Below are 17,481 nucleotides of genomic sequence, written 5' to 3'. Positions count from 1 at the left end.
TTGTCTGGTTCTGCCTTCGCTGCCCCTTGTAAGGCTAACAATGCCTCCTTTCCCAAAGAACTAGCCCAAGTTTGTCACTAGGCCATGGCGGTGGCCTAACCTGTCTGGCTGAAGGGGAATGAAGATTGGGGGAAAAAGAAGTGTTTCTCAAGATATCTTTGGGAATACCTATCTTCTCCTTTAGCTTCCAGTTTGCTTAATGAGATTTTTGAGGTTTGTCACTTGCCATGGTGCAATTTTATAAATGAAGTTTAACAACTGATTACCATTGAATGTGCTGAGATTTATCACTGAACAGGCCGAGTCTGAACTCTGCCTCTCCATCATCCGCTGCCTTTGTCTCTCCTTCCACCCGCCCCTCTCCACTCCCCCGCTCCCTGGTCCACTGATTCACAGGCCTATTCCTGCCCTGCCTCCTCCACCTCCTCCCCACACACTCATCTACTGCATATGGCCCTCTTCACTTTGGGGAATAAATTCTGCTGCTAGGCAACTAGAAGGCAACGTTGCTGTGGTTGACATAATTCTTATTAGTGATGGTAACTGCAGTGGTGCCGCCATCCTGCCAGACGCATGCTCAGGGCATCTGTCCCCAGCTAGACAGATCTTTCCAGGAAGTGGGACAGGGTGGATTCTTGGTAAAAAAAAAAGAAAAAAAATTAAGGGCCTCAGCACTCGACAGAAAGTATTTATAAATCACTGTATATCAACAGCCTGCTTTAGAATCATTTTATTAGAACACATTCAAGAAAGTGACATACGGAAAAAAGACAGCAGCAATTCTCAGTCATGCAAATGCCCGTGTTAAGGTTCTCCATTGGATTTAAATTCAAGTACAAAGACAGTCCTTTCCTGAGCCAGGTGCCAATCCAGAGCACGACCTGCACTGAGCGCGCGCTTCCCCGAGTTCAGAACACTGAACAGACCCCGTCCTCACAGTGCGACTGTGAGATACATGGAAGTGTAAACTTTCAGGATTTTCAGGACCCTTTACCCAGCCCTCCCCCATAGCCCAGCTGGGGAGAGTGAGCCCAATGTTGGGCCCTCTTAGAAATGAGGTTTATTCTATTGAAAATAAAGCAATGGGCCTTTAAAAAATTAGAAAATGAATATATATATACATATATATGTAATGGAATTATCTTTGCCTCTTGCCTTAATGTGGGGTTTCCAGGAAACTGTTAGGGGTTGGGGCTCTCTCTTAAGTCTCAGAAGCTGAAGGACTTTTTTTTTTTATTTATTCTTTAACTTTTTATTATGAAAAACTGCAAACATATACAAAAGTGGAGAGAATGGTATAATGAACACCCACATACCCATCCTCCAGTCTCCACAACGATCAACATGTCACCAGAGTGTTTAATTTATTTCTTCTCCTACTTCCCACCCACCCCCTGAAAGGGTGATCTGGATGCAGCGGGAGGTCGGGAGGGAGGTCTCTGAACCAGAGGCCCTGGGAGTGAGTGATGTTAGGAAGAAACTAGAAAATCTTGACACAACCGGGGTAGGCTGAAGCAGATAGAACATTTGCTGGGGGATGTTTGCCAATGTTTGGGGACAGCTAGAGTGAACCCTCTTCTTCTCTATCATAAACCATCCATCTTCCTCCTCCCTCTTTCTCATGAGGTCGGGGAAGCAGGCTAGATTAGAGAGATGGCATTTTCCAGATTGGGGGCTACTGACAATAGACACGGTCAAGCTGGAGAAAAACTCCAGAGACAAGTACCTCCCTCTATTGACCTTGTCCATTGACACCGTAGACCTCTAGGGCAGCGAGGGCCTGGGGTCCCTGGGGTTTAGACTGGGAGCTGGGGGAAGTATCTTGGGTCATGAGGCCTCTCACAGTTCCCTACTGTCCCACCATTTTAGACTTTGGAGAGAAGATTGGCAACCTCGAATTGCACCCAGCAGAGAAGCAGGGAGCCCTGAGGGGTGAGCCCACAGCCCAGGGGGTAGATTTTGCTTGGAACATGTTGCCCTCTGGGCAGAGGCTGCAGCCCACACCAGCCCTGCCAGAGCAGTCTCAAGAGAGGTGGGTGATGGGAGTCCAGGTGGGAGGTCTCAACGGCGGCACGGCACCCCGGAGAGCTGCAGGGACAAGTCCCAGGCTGCGCGCTAAACGTAAGTGGAGAAAGGATCTCCAGGTCCCAGGTGCCACCGAGGAGCCAGGTTGCCATCCTGTTAAGAAAAGGGCCGGGGCTCTGTGATTTGCATATGACTTTCCAAAAATTTGCATGAGATCACGTAGCCCTTTATAGAAAACAGAGTTACATCATCAGTGCAACCTACTGTACTTCTAGCGACCCAGTGCACAGAGTGCAATGTGGCAAATACACAATGGTTTTAGAAGAGGTGATGGAGCAAGCAGTGCTTGGGAGGGTGTTCCTTGGGCTGGCCATTCAGACGAGACCAGGCAGGCCCAGGACACAGATGAGGATCGCTGAGTGGCCACTTTTGCCAGCTTGATTAGGGTTCAAAACCACACACTGTTCCTCTCATTAGTCCCCTGTAGGACAATCCTGCCGTGGCTTCCCAGTGTCTTAGACCTGTGGTCGGCAAACTGCGGCTCTCGAGCCACATGCGGCTCTTTGGCCACTTGAGTGTGGCTCTTCCTAAGAAGTACCCTAATTAAGTTAATAACAATGTACCTACCTATATAGTTTAAGTTTAAAAAATTTGGCTCTCAAAAGAAATTTCAATCACTGTACTGTTGATACTTGGCTCTGTTGACTAATGAGTTTGCCGACCACTGTCCTAGACCCATAAGCAGTAGAGCCAGGAATAATACACATAGAGATGATTTAAATATGAAGTCCTAGTGGCAATGGTCATTGGTGCTTATTATGCCTTTTTGCTTTGTTTTCGTGTTTCAACCCTTTTAGGGTCCCTATGCCCTACCAAGTCTTGCCATGACATTCAACTGGGGGAAAGAAACTTAGAACAGTGTACCCATTTATGCAGTAGATCTTTAGCAGTAATGGGTCTGTGACATGTGGCAATCTGCAACTTTTCCAGGGCATGGGGTTGGTTGGGCCAGCTGAGGGAATAGGTGCCTGAGTGAGAGAGTGAGCGCACCTGGGCCATGATGCAAACCCAGCTTCCATGTTCCAGGCCGGTTACACCACATCTACTGGGCCATCTGAAGTAACGGATCTTTGTTTCTCTAAGAACAGTGGTCCCTCAAAGAAGGTCAACTTCTAGTGGGATTGGGGGAGTGACATATTCGAAACAGCAATGGCTGCTGGCCAAGAGAAAAGGTCAAGATACATTAAAGAGTTTGATCTCACAGTTGACTATGGCTCAGCTTGTGATGTCAAAGGTTCCTCATACTTGCCTTATAGAAATGAAAGCAGCAGTTTCAAAGCCTTAGTAAGAACTCCAGCAAAAACTGCTCATTAAGGGAGAGAAAACACTTCAGCATCGGGTTCAAATGGTGGTCACCCTGAGTTGTGGGGAAGACAGCGGGTACTGAGGACTTAGAATGGAGATGAGATTCTGAGGAAAGCCAGGAGTGTACATGCATTTGTAACTCCTAGTGAAGGTAGCGGTGGCCGCCAAGCTCACAGTTACCAGGGAAGAGGGGTCTGTCAAATTTCACATCCTATCACATTCCCTGGGATTAGGTGGGGGGTGGCATCAGCTGTCCCGATTAGCTAGTCCCCTAAATCACAATTCACCGTCATTTCCAGTTTAGTGTATATATGTGCTACAAGATCTGTAGAATTTATTTTAGTGGCAGAATTCAATAGTTTTAGAAATACTGAGTTTGACATACTTTATACAGTTGTTGAAATTCTGAAAGGGAGAACAGTTCTTAAAAATATTTTTTATTAAGATCTAATTTATGTCATTATTTTTATTATTCTTACTATTATCAGCTAATGCTTGTTGAGGGCTTAGCATGTGTCAGGCAAAGTGCCATGTGTTTGGCGTGCATCATTTCACATAATTTGCAGCACAGCTGACAGGGTGGGTAATACCATTACCCCTATTTTGCAGATTGAAACATGAGAGGTCCTGCCCAGGATCATACAACTGGAAGTGGAGGGGGTGAGGTGGGTATCGAGACAGGCTTGATCCAAAGCTATCCTTACCCACAGTGCCATCCTGCCTCTTGTAAAGCAGACTCCATCTGCTAGATGCGGTATGTATGCTGTATGCTTGTGGATTCCAAATGCTTGGGAAGTACCCTTCGCATATTTTGAGGATCCATCTTATCCTCGAGGACTTGGCTACAAGTAGTTTGGGTCACTTTACTATAAATATTCATTAGATTTTGCATAAAAAATTGTATCCCTCTTAAACCTCAAGTTGTGATTGTCTCCATGCACCTGCAAATCTGTCTGATGATGGTTTGATACATGAGACACGTAAGAAATAAGTGCATGTAGGCAAACTGAACACTTGTTCTCTAAAACCCTGGGAAAATATAGACACTTTTACATGGGGAGCCATTATTTTACACAGCCCAGCTGGTACCCTGAAAGAGCAACTCGCACCAATGCATAGGTAAATGACAGTCATTCACAATCTCATGCACAAAATCTGGCCTGAGGAAAGGTCTAGTGAGAAAAGTTTAAGTGGAAGTGTAAAAAAAAAGTCATTATTCTTAAACACTAATGATTTCTATTATTTAGAAAATAACTCAGCTTGAAATTCACATATCATCCATATCCAATCACCCTCTATCTTTGGCATTCTGATTCAGTAGGCCAAGGTGGGGCTTAGAATTAGATTTTTGAAGAATGTCCCAGTAATTGTAATTTCCCTGATTTGGAATCCTAAGCACAGAGGCCTTTTCTATGTCCCAACCATTCCATCACTGGGAAACCGAAGCTTTGCAGTGTTTCCACTGTATTTACACATCTACCAGCACACACTACCCAACAGCCCTTGGCTTTGGCACTTTCCACGAAGAGCAAGAATCAGTGAGGCCCACTTTGATAGAACAGTGGCTTTGATTAACCAGCTCTCCCAGCATTCTTTTTTTTTTTGGAGGGGAGGGGCCTGTGTTGAGATTTTGCATCTCCCACTATTCAGGCTCAGACCCCTTCATATAACTGCTTTACATATTTATTTAATATACTGTAGGTCTCATTCTAATACTAGACACTCATAATAGGAGTTTTCTGAGCTACAGAGAGATATCTGCCAACCCTGGGTGCACAAGAGACATCATTGGACATCAGTGAAATAAAAATAGCCACCAATGGGGAACATATTTATTATATTATAAATTTATACTGCTTCTTGTTCCACAAAGAGTTTAAGGCAACTATTTTTTCAATATGTTTTAAGTGCATCTTCAGTTGACTACATGTTCTGGATATTTCTATCTGATGGATTAGGGAACCACTGAGGCAGGGATATGCCTGAATGACTATTCCAGTGGCTGAGACATAGTAAGCGGCCTCCTCTACACTCCTGGCTTGTGCTAGGCACAGAAGGCAGTGAGTGACTGCCACATGCAACAACACAGGGAACATAGGATGTTCTCGGTATTTTAATTCAGGCATGTTTCACTCAGTGGATCAGGAAGGGGGAAATGACAGGACGGACACCAGGTGGGCCAAAATGTCACTTTGTGTGTTTCTGCCTGAATCATGTCATTGTTGTCTTTAGTGGACTTGGCCAGCGGAAGGCAGTGTGCATAGTGGATGTCCAGGAAAGACATTGGTTCTAATCGCAGAGCTGCCACTTCCTGGTTGTGTGACCCTGGGCAAGTTATTTCACCTCTCTGAGCGACGTTTCTGCAAGACGAGGATAATGACACTTACCTCGATGAGCTGTTGTGAGGATCAGTGAGAGACTGTGCACGAAATGCCAGGCTCAGATGAGGCGTTTGGTAGGAAAGGCAGGGGGCAGCTGTTATTGTCAGTGGGTGATGCCGGGGCCATTTCCCTGCAGGCAGCCTTTGCGCTTTCCTCGGCCTGCCAGGGGGCGCAGGGACTCTGAGGGAAAGGTCTGTGTCTCCCGGTAGGGTAGATGGGTGGTGGGCAGGGCCCTTGGTGGGGACTTACGTGCTGGTGGTGTTCCTCCACCGCGAATTTCAAACTAGAGCCCAGACTGGAAATTGTCCTGGATGCAGCCATCAGCATCAAAAACTGAGCCACAGAATAGGAAAAATATTGAATTGTGCATATGGAGAAGACATGAAAACCGTGCGCTGTCCTTTCATTTTAGCTCTTTTTCAAGGGTTAGTTTTGTGATTTTGTTTGCTCTTTCATGCTGTCCACTCTGCCTGAGGGGCCTCCTTTTGGCTTCTAGATGCATGTTTGCTGCTCGCACCGAGCCCAGGGCTCCTCATCCTGAATTTTGAGGAGGTTCCTGGCTGGGCAGCTCAGTGAGGAGCAGGGAGGCCTCGGGGGTGCAGTTACCTCTGCAATGCTCCCTCCTGAGGGACAGGCTGGGTGCTCCCTGTTCTAGCACAGCACCCCGAGAAAGAGGAAGAATCAATATCCCTGTTTTTCCTCTTTCCATTTCTCCCTCTGCGCAGGGAGCCCTCCCTCCGAGGGAACTATGAAACTAGACAGTGTGGAAGAAACATCCTTGAAAATACTTGTTTCATGTACAGTGGGGCCTTGACTTACAAGTGTCCCGACTAACAAGTTTTTCGAGATATGAGCCGAGCCGTCTCTCGGCCGATTTTTTGCTTTGGGTTGCGAGCTAAAATTCGGGTTACGGGCCAGCTTCAGATACCCCACCGCTAGTTGGCGCAGCGAACGTCACAGTGAACGCCACATCAGCCCAGCATCACGTGTCTCACTTGTTCACTTTAAGATTTGACATACGAGTAATGTGAGTTACGAGCTCCGTCACGGAACGAATTAAACTCGTAAGTCAAGGCCCCACTGTATAATTGTTCTGTTTCAAGTTCAGAAAGGTTAAACACTGCCTTATTATCAAGGATTCTTACCAGAAACATTCCCTTTGCCCTTAGACTGGGGAGTGGGGGGGATGTGGGAGGGGGGGAGGGATGGGTCTTGACCTAAGGTGATGATGCAGCTCTCATTGGAAACCTTGCTGCCCATGCAGCACCCACCCCTTTCCTTCATGAAGCTCTCTGTGCCTCCTCTCCCGGGTTCTCGTGCCCCCACACTGAGTCACTCCGGACCCCCCTCTCTCTGGAACCACAAGGCACTACAACCAAACTTGAAGCAGGTCTGCTTTCTCTCTCTCCCAATGCACCTGTCTTTATGAAATCTCATCATGAACTTGAAAGAATATTTCAAGCTCTTCTCATCTCCTTACCATGTGCCAAACTTGACCAAGGCCCCTGACCTTCACAAACCAAGTTGCCAGTTCTGCAGCTCACAGCCTTGGCCCAGCCTGCACGTCAGTCCCAGTCACCCACTGGTCACTCTGTCTCATCTTGAGATACTGAGAAGCTGATTACCTGCTCCCTCCTAGGCACCTGCTTATCCCCTGTCCTTGGACCACACATAGGATGGACCTCCGCAATAATATACTAATTGTGTCCCTTCTTATTCTTTAAAAATAACATCTATTGGCTTTTTAAAAAATAAAAGTAACTTTCTTACCTGAGAGAATTGGGAAAAAGCCACCATTCAGAAATAACCACTATTTATATTTTGGTTTATTTCCTTCATATATACATATATGCATTCACATATGTATATACATATACACATGTCCAGGGTGGGGCAAAAGTAGGTTTTCAGTTGTAAGTACACAAAACACAGAGTTTATTCTGGTATTATTATTTATTATTGTTTTCCATAAGAATAACTGTAAACCTACTTTTACCCCTCCCTGTGTATACATATAAGCGCGCGCGCGCACCCACACACACACACACACAATTTCTCATTTATGTTTGACAGAAAAATTAGTCTTTAATATTAGAGGGAAAAGGAAGACCTTTCCCAAGCAGGTGGGAAAGAAAAGCACCTGCAGGCTGCGACTCAGGGAGGCCCTCCACCTGTGCGAGTCACAGCTGTGAGCTTCCGGAGCACATGACTCACAGGTTTCTTATGTCATGGGCCTGATGGTCAGGGAAAATATCCAAACCATCCCTGCCTCCCAGGCCATGTGGATGACTACTTCTTAGAGCATGTACGGGAAATACACCTAGAGACACATGCAAATCCATAAATGTACACAGACAGAAGTTATACACACAACACGTATTGTTCAAACAGGAATTTTCTGAGCACTGTCTGTGAATGCCTAACCCTACCTCAGTGTACTGTAGACAACACAAGGTATCACACATGAGCCTTGTTTTCATGGGTCTTGGGATTCAGTTGCTGAGACAAAAGCTAAGCCATGGACACCAGCAAACTGGCAGGAAGTGCTGTCTCACAAAGTGCTGAGTGAAGGGGCCCCAGAAGTCATTCCAATAGCAAAGACAGGTCCAACAACATAAGAAATGCAGCTCTCAGGACAGAGAAATAATTTGGGGACAGGGTGATGCAGTATGGTTGGTAGACAAAGGCGATTATAATTTAAAGTGTCATTATATTTTAGTGAAGATAATCGCACATAAGGACCAGAAAACTCAAGTTAGAGGACAGGTTTGCAGACAGCGAAGGACCCAGAGACGGGCAGACCTGGGGCGGGGCCTGTGTAACGGAGGCCCTAGGCTTACAGCCTGTTACGGGGTTTGGGAGGCACACTTCTCCTCTTGAAGCACCAGGAACAGACTTTATTAGTGTATGCAAATCTAAAGCCAGGCCGAGGAACTGCAGTCATGGCGAGATCCACTGGATCCACTTCAGGAAAAGGATTGAGAAGGAAGGAAAACCAAGATGGCTCAGAGGCAGAGCTGGGGGTGAGGGTTCAGAAAAGGAGCAGCTCTGGAAGGTGGCAGACGAGAGTTCAGTCTCAGTTCTGCTGAGCAGAGTGCAGGGAGCCACCCAAGTGCAGCGATGCCATTGGCAGCTGGAAATGTGGTGGTGATTCCAGGGGGAAAGATAAGGGCTAGAAACACAGATCTTCACGCTCATGGTTAGGAATGTAATCTTATGCTAAGCAAAGTGGCACATACAAAGTAAAATATATTACGTAGGCCCTGGGCAATAAAAAACAATACAGTTGACTCTTGAACAACACTATGCAGGTCTACTTATACACAAATTTTAAAAAATAAATACGTAAGTGCTGTAAATGTATTTTCTCTTCCTTATGAGCTTCTTTTTTAAAAAAATATATTTTATTGATTTCTTACAGAGAAGAAGGGAGAGGGATAGAGAGTTAGAAACATCGATGAGAGAGAAACATTGATCAGCTGCCTCCTGCACACTCCCTACTGGGTATGTGCCCTTGACCGGAATCGAACCTGGGACCCTTGAGCCCACAGGCCAATGCTCTATCCATTGAGCCAAACTGGTTAGGGCCCTTATGAGCTTCTTAATAACATTTTTTTTCTCTGACATACTTTAGTGTAAGAATACAGTATATAAACACACAAAATATGTGTTAATCTACAGGTTATGTTATTGGTAAGGCTTCTAGTCAACAGTAGGCTATTAGTTAAGTTTTGGGGGAATTAAAGTTACACATGGATTTTTTTTGTGTGTGCAAGGGGTCAGCACCCCAACACTCTTGTTGTTCATGGGTCAAATGTATTTGATTTGGGGGGCAATATTGGTAGCTCAGAGGTGGTGGTAGGAGGATGATGTGGGTAAATAGTGAACATTTCAATGAAGGAGATGTGAGTCAGGCATCATGGAGGGCGGGCCTGATATGATTTGGCAGAGTGGGCATTTCAGCAGATGGAAGCAGCGGGAGCAAAGTGTGACATGGGTGGGGGCACTGGATCCCCACAGCTGCTATGTGCCAGATGCTGATGCAGACAGTGAAGACATAAGCATCGTCAGACCAAGACATGATCATCAGGGGGATCACAGTGTAACATGGGAGAAAGACATACAGGCAGCCAATGACATGGATAAGTACAATTAGGTTGAAACATAAATAGCCAATATTTGACCATTTTGATGCATAAAATTGGCAGTTTCTTATGATCCAATCTAAGGTAGGTGCATTATAGTGTGTATAACAGACAAGGGTCTCTAAAGGATCATGTGTAGGAGGGAAAACTGTATAACTGTGTTTGGAAATGGGCCTGTACTTTATCCTAAGAAATGTGCTATTGAAGGCTTTTAACAGACAAGTGAGATGTTGAAAGAAATGTTATAGGAAGATGAATCTGGTGTTAGTAGAAAAGAAAAAAAGCAGGGGAAACTCCCAGAAAGCAGAGGGGGCAAAAAGGGGGCTACTGAAAGGATTTAAACAAAGGGTAAGCAATACCTGATGCCTGGGGGCGGGGAGGAGGGAGGGCAGGAATTCTGAGAGCATCATTCTCAGGACTCCAACAGACTGGCTACCTGGGAATAAGCCGAAAAGGAATCCACAGATAAAGCCTGTGTATCTGGGAACAGCATGTTGTTCTGCCCCCCAAAGGGAAGTCAAACCATGTTACTGGTTTGAGAGAAAAAGGAAATAATTTTCTGATGCTGAGACTGAGGAAAAGCCGAACGTCAAATTGGAAACATACAGGCAACCAATGACAATAACTGCACCAGCAGTAACGTGCTCCTGGCGTTGCCAGCTGGCCTTCTATCTGCTTGTTGGTTTCCTGGTTGCTCAGTAGAACTCAGCGTTTGCAAGGGTAGGAACTGGCCTGCTCTGTCTCACTGCTGCTTCTCCGTCCTGGAGCAGCGCCTGGCAAACAGGTGCTCCACACACGTGGGAGCGAATGAGTAAATATGGAACTGCCACCAGGAGTGAAGCCCCTTCCGGGATATACTCTGGGCATTTTGTCATGGAATTAAAGCAACATATTGTTGAAGGTCGGTGTGGATCTGGAGGAAGAAGAGTCAGGGGTAGAACTCAATTGCAGATCTGGCTAGGAGCAGGAAGTAACAGATGTGTCAGACGGCAGAGGAAAAGGAGTTGTTTGACAACAGGAGAAAGAGGAGGACTGAACTGATATACTGGAGGCGGGTAGGAAGGATGAGACTCAGAGTATTGTGGTTAGGTTAACCTTAGACTCTTCCTGAGCCTAGAGAAAGAATGAGAGGATAAAAGAACAGTGATTCATCCAGATGAAGATAAAAGTAATTCCATAACCACCATGCTTTAAAAAACACTCCAGTGTTTCTTGGATGCTAATCGGTAAAGTCTAAATTCCTTTAAGCAATGTCCAGGGTCTGCCACGATCTGACACAACCAATCATCCCAGTTTTATTTCCCACAGCTCACCTCACAAACCCTGAACTTCATCCAGGCGTATCTACTCTGCAGGCTCCAAACTGTCCTATATTCTCCTTTCTCCCTTCCTGTCCCAACACAAATGCTGCCTGGTCAAGTTCTACCCACTTAGTAAAGTCCAATGCTGAAACTCCTCTGAACTTATCAAACCAGGAGTTTGATTTTCTTAATTATACTCAGTCTCAACTTGTAGATCTCTCTCTTACCCATAATGCGCTGTGTTTATTTGTTCCTCATTTATTCATTTAACCAGTATTTCCCAAGTGCCTCCTCTGGATCAGTACTTAGATTCAGTGATGCAGTGGGGGATATAAAATGAACCTAGAGCCTGGTGCAGAAGGCAGTCACATAACCATGTGAATGCTTACACGGATGGTCCTAGGTAGTGCTGTGAGAGATATGACTTAGGGAGGAGAGTGACAGGACAGGCTGAGATCAGGAGAAGAGAGGGCAAAAGGGTGGACTGCCACATGGGGGGTGGGGTGGGGTGGGGCAGGGGGAGGAGAAAGAATTTCCGGGTTGAGGAAACAGTCTCTTTGCCAAGGTCCTGGGCTGGGAAGGGACCTGAGCAAGGCCAGGGAGGTTGCCAGGCAGGAAACAAAAGGAAGAGTGGCCTCAGTGAGGCTGGAGGAGTGGGCCAAGGCCAAGATCGTGTGGCCTTCATACGTCTTGTTGAGGATTTGGATATTCATCCTAAGAGCAAAGGGGTGCTACTGAAGGGCTTGACACCACAGGTGATGGGAGAGCTTGCATTTTACAAAGATCACATCAGCTGCAGAGGGGAGAAGAGATGAGAGGGAGGTAAAGGGACTCTCTGGACCAGTTAGGAAGCTTCTTCCATAGGTCACGTGTAATAGGACAGTGGCTGGAGGGGAGTGGGCTATACAGGCGCTCCATCAATGCGGAGGGAGGGCAGTATCAGTCTGTGGAGTCAAGCCCTGTCTTCCTAGGCCTGGGATCTGTTTGTCAGAGAGCCCAGTTCCAAATCCAATGTATTCATCATCTTTTTTCCCAACACATTTCATTGCTTTGGCTGTATTACCTGTCACGTAATGTATAAAATACAACAGACAGATACACTTCAAAGAGGCAACTAGTTTGTACTCTTTCATTAGAACAGCGGCAGACTTAGGACTGACAGAAGTCTGCACTGTATACACAGTCTCCACAGTGGTGTACTATTCTGTGGGGACATAAGTGGTGAATTGTGTGTTTAAAACACTAAATATAAGACTGTCTCATATGTTACATCATAGGAGTCTCTAGTTTACAAGTGTATTGCCCTTAAAATGTTAAATTATACGTTTATTGAGACAATATAAAGGGAGTAAAAAGACTAGCCACAGAATGAGAGCAGTTATTTCCCATATATAGAACCAACCAAGGACTAATGTCTAGAATATATGAAAAACCCCTAAAATCGCCAAGAAAAAAAGCCCCACAGAAAACTTGATAGAAAAAGGGACACAGGCTGAACAGGGACATCATAAAGGAGAAAATCCTGAGGCCCAATAAGGACATGAAAAGGTGTCCAACCTCATTAGTAGTTCAGGAAATGCAAATGCAAACCATAACCCGGTATTACTACATACCCGCCAGACCTGCAAGAATGCTGATGTCGGGCGATTTCAAGTAGAAGCAGGAATATAAAGCCACGGAAAGCTTCCCATGTATTGGCAGGAGTGTAAATTTGGTACCAGCATTAAAAAAATGCTTACATCATCCATAAAGTTGAAGATATATATAAACATACCCCACCACCTAGAAATTTTTTTTCACCTAGCAGTTTCACTCCTAGCAGTACACTCAAGTACATGTGTGTGTGTGTATATATATATATATCAATAGCATATCAATAGCAGCACTGTTCACTAGCCCCAAACATCCCATGTACAGAATGGGCAAGTCCATTGTGGCATGTTTATACAATAGAATACTATACAGAAATGAAAACGAATGAACAGCTCTATACATCAGCATGGATGAAGTCCATAAAAATAAGTGTTGAGAGACAGAAATAAGACACACACACAAAAATATACAGTATGATTCTAGTCATGTGAAATTTAAAAATAGCGACAGTGAAACTATGTTGTTTAGGAACACATACATAGGAGGTCAAATTATAAAGAAAAGTAAGGATATTAATGAATGTCAGGAGAATAGTTGCCTCTGGGGAGAAGGACTGGGTTGTGACAGGGAAGGGCACACAGAAGCTTCTGGAAAGATGGCAATGTCTGGCTTTCATCACCTGCATGGTTATTACATGCATGTCCACTTTACAATTATCCATGCACCTGTTCAGTAGTTTTTATGCATTTTCAATATATATATGTTACATTAAAAATTTTAAGCTTTAATGTAAACCATCATATTAAAGATATTTATTATCAGGAGTGCATTTTATGCATAAAAATAAGAGCATAAGTAACAGTTAGTTAACCAGATGAGCCCATAACTCTCAGTAGGTAATAGTATAGATTAAATACTGTACATTTCAATAAAAATAATATAATATTACCAGTTAAACAAAACATAGAAGAGCAATAACAAATAAAGATTATTTTTAAAGAATCTGATATCAGATTGGCAAAGATAAAAAATGTTAATGATACACTAGATTGCAAGACTGTAGGACACAGGCACTCATACAGCTGGAAGGAGTATAAATTGCTCCAACATGTAGAGGGTGATTTGACAATGTCTATTAAAATTTAACATGCATATTCCCTTGATGCACTAATTCTACTTCTAGGAAGTTATCCTATTAATATACTCACAATTTGCAAGTGTGAGACACTATACCTGTACAAGGATTATAGCCTTGTTTGTAATGGTAGAAGACTGGAATCATCCCATACACCTATCAATAGAGGACTAGTAAAATAAATTATGGTACCATAAGTAATGGAATATTATATAGCCATCAAAAAGAATGAGAGAGAGAGAGAGAGAGAGAGAGAGAGAGAGAGAGAGAGAGAGAGAGAGAGAGAAGCTCTACATATCCCATTATGAAATTTCCCAGATTTGTTACATGGGAAAAGTGTAAAACAGTACTTATTGTATGCTACTACTTGTTTAACTATTAGATGATGATGAGGAAGTAAAAGAAGATTTTGGTAAAAATTCTAAGGGAATTCTGGAATAGTTCCCATCAGAGCTAAGGAAAAGTCTAATTCTACATCAAAATGAAATACTGCTTTTGATACAGATGTGTCAGCAGTACTGGTCTTTTACATACTGTCTGTGATTATAACACTTATTTTGGGATCAAAACTGATACAAAGGACGAGAAATAGAAAGGAAGATGAACTTTAAGACCAAGTTCAAATTTCACTCTGGTGTAATAGTCTTCGCTGGTCCCCAGGCTAAATTTGTGGTCCAGGTGGGTATACATCCGTTTGTGTGGTAAGCATGTATCTCATCTGACATATTCATCTTTGTAATTTCTTGAATGCCCAGCACAGCCACTGGCATAAAGGCAGTACTGAGTATAACTGTCTTTTTCACAAACACCTACAATGTGCAGGTAATCACTCTACTTGGTACCACATATGAGACACTTTGGGTAACAAGTCAGAGGACTATGGCACGAGGACAGAGATTGTTCTTATATGTCCTGAATCTCCATGGCACTTGGTCATCAGTGGACACTCAGTAAAATTCTGTTGGATAACAGAATGAACTCAGTGTACCGACATATTTGAAATAATTTTCTATTCCGCCTCTGACTAATTTTATTCTTCTCCATGAACAGATTTTCTGCTTGGTCATGTGTTAATGGTAGTACCTACTTGTTTGCCCTCTGGATAACACAATCAATTTAGTGGTTTGGACTTTATATGCCCTGTGAGAAATACAACCTTAAATTTAAATGTTAGAGAACATACCTTAAACATCTTTTTCTTTTGGGATTTTTTGAGAAATTTTTCATGAATGTAATAAAGGTTCTCAATAGCCATGTGTATAAAGGCATAAAAATTGTGACTATTCTTGTTTTGGGAGGTTTTAAGATGATGTGGGTTAGGGAGGTAAGATAGAGTCTGCATTACAGATTTCAGATTCCACAATTTGAAGCACCCTCCTTTAGCCAAACTACTCCCACTCCTCGCCCTCTCACATCCTTTAAAAAAAAAAATTAGAACAATTTTCCTTTTTTTAAGGACAATTTTTAAATTTTTCTGACATTCCTGTTTTATGAGAGAGAAGAAACTTAACAACATTTGGGCATTATGTGATTCCTTCCTGGTCTTTTCCTTTGTCTACCTAGCATGAAAGTCACCTTCCTGAATCAAGAATCTGCTAACTGGAACTACGGCAAAGTGAAGACAGGGGCGGAATCTAGCATCCTGGTTTGAAATGGCTCTGAGTCAGGGAATTAAGAATATGGGGGCTACCTTTGAGAGCTCCCAAATGATCTTTTAAAAAGAACTGCTGAGTTCTTCTTAAATAAAAGCTGCAATGGTGTCCGTCACAGAGGCATGTGAGGAGATAAAGGTGAAAATAAAGTGAAGCAAGTTATATTGCATTTCAAATGCATTAAAACTGAGCATGTGTGGGTTGACATCAGCACAATAGAGAAAGGTCTCGGCAGGCCACTGAGTTACTTTGTCTGCTGTGTTCACTGCCATCTCCTCTGTGTCTAGAACAGTGCCTGTCACATGGTAGGAACTCAATAAATGGTTGATGAGTTAACGAGATAAAAAGCACACATCAAGACCCCAAGGAAAATAAAATAAAATAAAATTTTAATACCCTCTAGTGCTCACTGAGTCATCTGTCGTCCATGTATCAGTGAGAAACAGCAAACAGGAAGTCAAACTTTAAAAAAAATGATCTCAGAGGAAGGGAGAGGGAGAGAGAGACAGAAACATCAATGATGAGAGAGAATCACTGATTGGCTGCCTCCTGCATGCCCCCTACTGGGGATCAAGCCCACAACCCCAGGCATGTGTTGTGCCCTGACCGGGAATCTAACCGTGATCTCCCGGTTCATGGGTTGATGCTCAACCACTGAGCCATACTGGCTGGGCATAAGTAAAACATTTTCGACCTCACTCTGCAGCTGAAAGGATACCAAACAGACACAGTAAAACACAGAGCCTGTTCTTTTTCTCTTTAGTACACCATGAAGTGCAGAGAGGAGCATCAGCCCTTGCAGCTGGTGCAGGGGAGAGAACAATGCATGCAGGAGCCTTCACCAAGCATTCCAGCGCCAACATCAGGGCCACGCATGAGAGGAAGAGCGCTCCTGAACTTCTAGTCAACGTCCTATCTCTCAGCAATTAGCAATTTCCAACAGAATCAACTAGAGCAGTGGTTCTCAACCTTCTGGCCCTTTAAATACAGTTCCTCACGTTGTGACCCAACCATAAAATTATTTTAGTTGCTACTTCATAACTGTAATGTTGCTACTGTTATGAATTGTAATGTAAATATCTGATAAGCAGGATGGTCTTAGGCGACCCCTGTGAAAGGGTCGTTCGACCGCCAAAGGGGTCGCGACCCACAGGTTGAGAACCGCTGAACTAGAGCAATAAAAAGTGATAGTACATGCACATCCTGAACTCGGAAGAGTTAACTTTAAACCCTAACAGACGAGGAGGTGAAACTGACTGCAGCTTGGATACGAGGACGTGACTGCTCCGAACAACCAGGCCGACCATGGGAACCCGGTGAAGGGTGCGGCGGCTGCTCAGGGCTGGCCGTGGCTGAACGAGGCAGCGGGCACCTGCAGTGGGCCCGGTCTGCACCGTCTTCACCTTCTATCAGTGCCCTCACCACAGGAAGAGCTAGCAGGGCACCCTTGAGGGCATCGCTATTTAGTGGCTCCGGGAGAGGCCTTGCACCAAAGTCATGTCCTCAGTGTCGCTCCCAATGGAAAGCCACCACAGAGGGCATCCCACTTGCTTCTCTCGACAGGCCCCTGCTTTCTGGCACTAGGATCCCGTCGTCTCACCCTGACGACAGAAACTCATAGATCCACTCATCCCCGCCATCTGTCTTCTGCGCTCCTGGTGTCAGCCAGCAGTGAGGAGGTGACACCAAGCTGCCAGGCAGGTGAAAGCCGGGCAAGCATTTCCAATCCAAGCTCAAGGTCGAGGAGCAGGGCAACATCACACACTTGTCTATCCGACAGGCTTCCCCCAAGAATCCCATGTGGCGGCCACAGACAACGCACGCCATGGTGACGGCACGGCACAGACGGTAAAGGTGGTTCTGACTAAAGCAGAACCAGCACCT

General features: G+C 44.5%; 1 protein-coding gene across 19 annotated transcripts in view; it reads right to left on the bottom strand.

The window, feature by feature from the left end:
- The window catches only part of KALRN (kalirin RhoGEF kinase), a 656,959-nt gene that overhangs the window by 179,160 nt on the left and 460,318 nt on the right, over positions 1 to 17,481 (bottom strand). For 5 of the 19 annotated variants that reach the window (XM_036353035.1, XM_036353039.1, XM_036353040.1 and 2 more), the window contains exon 34: positions 2,116 to 2,178. The exons of 13 other annotated variants lie outside the window; for them this stretch is intronic. In XM_036353035.1, the coding sequence (XP_036208928.1) occupies positions 2,116 to 2,178 (63 nt within the window). Of the gene's footprint in view, positions 1 to 1,197; positions 2,179 to 17,481 lie in introns of those variants that run through there. One more of the 19 variants, XM_036353033.1, reaches the window with a different exon arrangement.

The sequence above is a fragment of the Myotis myotis genome, unplaced genomic scaffold (assembly GCF_014108235.1).
Source record: "Myotis myotis isolate mMyoMyo1 unplaced genomic scaffold, mMyoMyo1.p scaffold_m19_p_2, whole genome shotgun sequence".
NCBI classification, from domain to species: Eukaryota; Metazoa; Chordata; class Mammalia; order Chiroptera; family Vespertilionidae; genus Myotis; species Myotis myotis.
This window is presented reverse-complemented; position numbering and strand designations above follow the sequence as displayed.